The sequence below is a fragment of the Nicotiana attenuata genome, unplaced genomic scaffold, assembly GCF_001879085.1.
Source record: "Nicotiana attenuata strain UT unplaced genomic scaffold, NIATTr2, whole genome shotgun sequence".
NCBI lineage: Eukaryota > Viridiplantae > Streptophyta > Magnoliopsida > Solanales > Solanaceae > Nicotiana > Nicotiana attenuata.
In genome coordinates, this window is record NW_017670930.1 from 321,691 (window position 1) to 327,265 (window position 5,575).

The 5,575-nt window shown below is 38.7% G+C and overlaps 1 protein-coding gene across 1 annotated transcript; it reads right to left on the reverse strand.

Annotated features, from left to right (window-relative positions):
* Positions 1-306: 306 nt before the first annotated feature.
* LOC109244564 lies at positions 307-4,283 on the reverse strand. The gene is made up of 4 exons (XM_019411673.1): positions 4,154-4,283; positions 3,125-3,234; positions 1,216-2,770; positions 307-395 (listed from the first exon to the last, which is right to left on the reverse strand). The coding sequence occupies exons 1-4, from the start codon at positions 4,281-4,283 to the stop codon at positions 307-309; spliced, it is 1,884 nt and encodes a 627-aa protein (XP_019267218.1).
* Between the last annotated feature and the right edge of the window lie 1,292 nt (positions 4,284-5,575).

Sequence of the window (5,575 nt, forward strand, 5' to 3'; positions counted from 1 at the left end):
AGAGGTATAATATCCCATGTCTGGTTTGCCTCAACTGCCTGAAATTCCTTTAGCATTGCCTCTTGCCAAGCAGGTTGTGAAGCTGTCTGCTAGTAGAACCGAGGCTCACACACATGTATATCACTAGAGTAAACCTTGGAGGATGATATGAGAGGATCAAGGAGTTGAACAGAAGAACAAAGATAATTTTTAAGGTAAGTGGGTTGTTGTATAGTTCTGGTAGACTTCCTTAAAGGAGGAGGAGAAGGATATCTAGGTTCAATTGGAGGAATAGAAGTAGGACTAGTTTAATCAAAAAGTGAAGTGTCAGGAAAACTGACAGTAGTAGGAAGTGGGAATGTTTGGAGAATTATGAGCAGAGACAGAAGTTTGTGGAGAAACAGGATCCACAAAGTCTAAGGGAGAAGGAAACATGGAATATCCCAAAAAAAAACAGAAGTGATAGACCTGGATTGAAACTTATCCCTACCAACTTTAGGAAGTAGCAAAACATCGGCAACCAAAGGATTTTAGATGATCATAGGTTGGAGTAGTGTGATGAAGTTTCTCATAAGGAGAAACATTCTGAAGGACAGCTGAGGGCATTCTGTTTATGAGGTTGGTTGCAGTCAACACACAATCACCCCAATATTTGAGAGGAATGTTAGATTGGAACATGAGGGCCCTAGAAACTTCTAATAGTTGTTTGTGTTTTCTTTTCACAACTCCATTTTGTTGAGGAGTGTGAGGTATTGTGGTTTGATGTAAGATTCCTTGGCTAGAGAAAAACATAATGGCCTCAGAACTACTACCAAGTTCAAAAGCATTATCAGATCTAAAAGCTTGAATAGATGACTGAGATTGTACCCTAACCATGTTGACAAATGCTTTATGAATAGATAAGCATTGCTCTTACATGATAAAAGATGAGTCCAAGTGACTCTTGTATGATCATCAACTAGTGTTAGAAAATATCTGAAACCATTATATGTTTTAGTGTTATATGGACCCCAAATGTCAATGTGAATTAACTGGAAAGGAGCAGAAGAGTTTATAACACTATCAGAGAAAGTAATCTTTGTTGTCTGGCCATTGGGCATATAGGGCATAGAAAAGACTGTTTAGGTAATACTTTATCAGACAAATATGATATAGATCTCATTCTACTAAAAGGCATGTGCCCTAGTCTTTGGTGCCAAAATAAGTCCATTTTATTGATAGAAGGAGGGAGCTTACAAGTTGAAACATTGGCAATAGGATGAGCAAGTTGATTGGACTTATCAGAAGATACTGGTAATGAAACAAGTGTAGAAGAGTGATTACAAGTAGAAACACTAGTATTAGAATTAGAAACAGGTAAACTATTACAAGGAGAACAATGAGACATAGAAGTGGAGGAAATAGGGAACAGATTTACATCTGGATAGAGGTAGTAGAGCCAGCCAACAGCCTTACCAATTTCCAGTGGCCTCTTCAGAGAAGGGCCCTGTAAAGAACAGAATAATTTGGTAAAGAGTGCTGAACAATCCAATTGAGATATGAGTTGATGAACATATATCAAATTGAATTGGAAAGATGGCACAAGGAGGACATTCAGTAAAATTATATCATTCGTAAGATGCAAAGATCCAGTTGATATAACTTTAGCTTTATATCCATTAGGTAGAGTTACTAGAAAAGGTTTAATCAAAGGTTGTACATTGAATATAAGGTGCTTATGTGGTGTCATATGATTAGTTGCACCAGTATCTAGGATCCAAGGTTTTACACCTAATTGTGATGATGCACATGTATGAGAACCAACAGGAGCTACAGCATATCTACTAAACAAACCTGCAAAGTGAGCAAAGGCAGAGTTGTCCACATTTGCAGCTTCAGAAGTGTGACCAACTGACATTTGTGCTTGTTGAAACATTGTCAAAAGATGTTGGTATTGTTCTTTGGTTAACCCATGTGCTGAGGAGCTAGAAGTATGTGGAAAAGAGTTTGTAGGGGCAATAGTTGCATTCTCAGTTTGAACACATGAAGCAGACTTATTGTTTCTGGTGAATTTGAAATCTGGTGGAAATCCATGGAGTTTGTAACATTTATCCACACTGTGACCAGGTTTCTTGCAATACTTGCAAGTAAGAGATGTAGTACCCTTTCTAGTCTCAAAGTTGATTTTCTGAGTAAAGTTCCTATTAGTGTTAGAAGATGCAGGAGATACTAGGAAAGATGTTGTATCACCAGAGAAATTTGGTGCAGGAGATTGGGCTTCCTTTTGGCTTTCATCTTGTTGCAAAAGGGAATAGGCTTTACTAATGGGTGGAAGGGGGTTCATCAACATAATAGCACTTTTAACTGTGGAATAGGAATCATTCAGACCATTGAGAAATTGAAACAGTTGATGATCTTCAATGAACTTAGGTAGGGCCCCACACGAGCAAACAGACCCTACATAGGAGGAGTTTAATTCATCCCATAAACTTCTCATTTTTGTAAAGTAGGAAGCTATATCAGATGAACCCTGAGTAGTTGAGTTGATATCCCTCTGGATTTGGATGTACTTAGACCCATTCGACTGGCCAAATCTCTCATTAATGCCCTTCCAAATCTCTTTGGCAGTCTTAAAGCACATAACACTAGTGGCTATCTCCGTGGATACCGAGTTTGTTATCCAGGCTTTGACCATATCATTACACCGTTCCCAATATGGAAAATAAGGTGATTCAGTGGAGGGTTGTGGAACTCTCCCATCCAACATACTAAGCTTATTCTTTGCAGAAAGAGAAGTGAGCATACTACTACGCTAGAGAGCAAAACCACACCCATTGAATGGTACAGACACTAATTGACTGCCAGGATTATCATATGGATGGATATAGAAAGGATGCGAGGGATCTAGGGTAAATGGGACAAAATCATGTGTAGTATTCGAAGGTTCAGCGTTATCCGCTAAGCTACCCATAGTACAGAATACAGCAATAGCAGAATCTAGAGAAAACGATTAGATTTACTCTATATTTTTCAGGAAAATTATATTGACAAAACCATTGGTTACATGCAAGGTAAAATCTATAGAAACTCGAAGAATGTAGACCAGAAGAATGTTACCAGCCTTCTTCTAGAACCTGAAGAAGTATGGTCTCGTGAACACACAAACCCAAGAAGTCATTTGAGCCACGAAAACACCGTAAAACTTTGAGCAAACGAAAATTTCTGTCGCAACAAGCTGTCCGAAGTCAGAAATGAAGAAATCCCGAATTTCATCAGCTAAAATCAAAGATCTCCAGATCCGTTGTGAATATCGAACGAGTACCAAAATTGGTAGTATTTTTGAAAGAAATGCCATCAGAGTAGATCCTATAGCTACAGGAATCGAGATTCTTGTTCTGATACCATGTTAACCTGAGTTATATATGGGCTATGGAGAAATCATGGAAGACTCAGCCATAGATGAAGAGAGAAGAAGAGAGAAAATGAAGAATGAAAAATGAGTCGGTCCCTTTTGTTTTGACCAATCTGTTTTTCTCTTGTCCGTGTGGGCCTCTATATAGATATTATTAATTGAACTAAAACAGTAAGGAAAAAATCTGTAGTCTACAATACAAAGGATACCAGAAAACTGAAAACTGGGCCGGCTCACTTAATGGGCATGTTGTTTTCCTTTTGTCATCTTGGGCCGGAGACAGATCTGGGCTAACAAAGCCTCCCAAGTTCTATCAATATCCTTCTTAGTGGACCTTGTAAAGGCACAAATCACCGGCCGACACATATCCCTCTTCATCTACATAATTACATGTTGAGATATTCAATAATTAAAAATATTTCTTTTCATTAATATCTTAAACTTTTAGATGAGACCAGCCTTCAACATAATACTTAAGAACAAGGTATTGGGTTCAAATCTTACTGTTACACAATATATTACAACAATGTTTCTAACTTTTAGATACTCCCTCCCTTCCAACTTATGAGGTAAGGCTCGGATTAAGAGTGTCAAAATACTCTATTTTTAAGGTGAATTGGGAAAAAAGTTCTTTAAGTTTTAGGACATATAAATTCCTGATAAGTGCTAGTAGTAAGTCATAATAATAATTCAACTCATCAAAGAATCTCTCTAAGTTCCCGAATACTAGTAATGTTGGCACATGTATTGAAACATATATATGATCACACAAATAAAAATTACCAACTTCCTGTGCCACCAACTTCACAAGCTCAAAAGCAGCGTCAGAGGCAGTTGGAAAACCAGCCTCAATAACGTCAACACCAAGCTTAGCCAGCTGACGTACAATGTCTAGTTTTTCTTTACTAGTCATGGTGGCACCAGGGGACTGTTCTCCATCGCGAAGAGTTGTATCGAAATGTCATGACCCGGATTTTCCACCCTCGGGTGTCGTGATGGCGCCTACTCGTAGAAGCTAGGCATGCCACGAAATATAGAAATTCTAACTCTTTCATTTTAATCCTTTTAAACAACTTGAGTTAGCAGGTAATCAACATTTTAAAATTTGCGATAAACGGAATAAGCAGAAGACTTAAACGACTAAAAATAACCAAGCCAGTACTACAATGCCAATATACTCCTCTACCCGGCATCTGGTGTCACAATATTCACGGACGGACTAAGATTACTACAACAAATGTCTGAAAGAAATACAATCTGTCTCAAAATCTAATGAAAACAGAGTACATGATGAGATAGAAGAGAACACCGGGCCTGCGGACGTCTGCAGGACTACCTAGAGATCTCTGGATGGACTGAAGGCTGGCTCCCCAAGTGCTACTATCCAAATACTACTCCGGTATCTGCACATAGTGCAGAGTGTAGCATCAGCACTACCGACCCCATGTGCTGGTAAGTGCTTGGCCTAACCCCGGCGAGGTAGTGACGAGGCTAGGACCAGACTCCAGATAAACCTGTGCAGTTATATAATATACAGCGGAAAATAAACAGGAATAAACAATTTAAATGGGAGGGGATACATGCTACGGGGAAAAATGTCGAATCCTGCAGGAACTTAAGAGAAATATGAGAGAACAACTCAGAATCTACAACAAAACAATAATAATAATGTTGCAGCGTGCAACCTGACTCAATATAACATTTGTTGCGGCGTGCAACCCGATCCATATTTAGTATTCTTGCGGCGATCAACCCGATCCATATTTAATATTGTTGCGGCGTGCAACCCGATCCATATATAATATTGCTACGGCTTGTAACCCGATCCATATTTAATATACCCTTAGCAACAACCATACCAAGAGTCCCAGCAAGGGATAACCGATAAACTACACTATCTCGGCAAGGGATCAACAATAATCTACACTATTCCGGCAAGGGATTCGACAGTAAAAGTAAATACGTCCCGGCAAGGGAGAATCGGCTATAACCAATCTTAACTCAACTTATATTCATCTCAGCTAACACCAATATCAAATCATAAGTAATTTCCACGAGAACAAACTTAATCCTTACTCAATATCGAGAATCATCAATTAAAGCATTCGTAGTATCATTAAAGAACACAACAAATTTCAATATAAGACTCACGGTCATGCTCGACTCCAACGTATAGATACTCGTCATTATACCAATACGTCGTAC

Coding starts and splice junctions, on each gene's coding strand:
- LOC109244564 (XM_019411673.1), bottom strand. CDS start 4,283: ATGACTAGTAAAGAAAAACTAGACATTGTACGTCAGCTGGCTAAGCTT. Junction 2,771..3,124: donor TGGCTCAAATGACTTCTTGG/GTTTGTGTGTTC, acceptor TTTGCTCTCTAG/CGTAGTAGTATGCTCACTTC. Junction 396..1,215: donor TATTGCCAATGTTTCAACTT/GTAAGCTCCCTC, acceptor CTTCTCCCTTAG/ACTTTGTGGATCCTGTTTCT.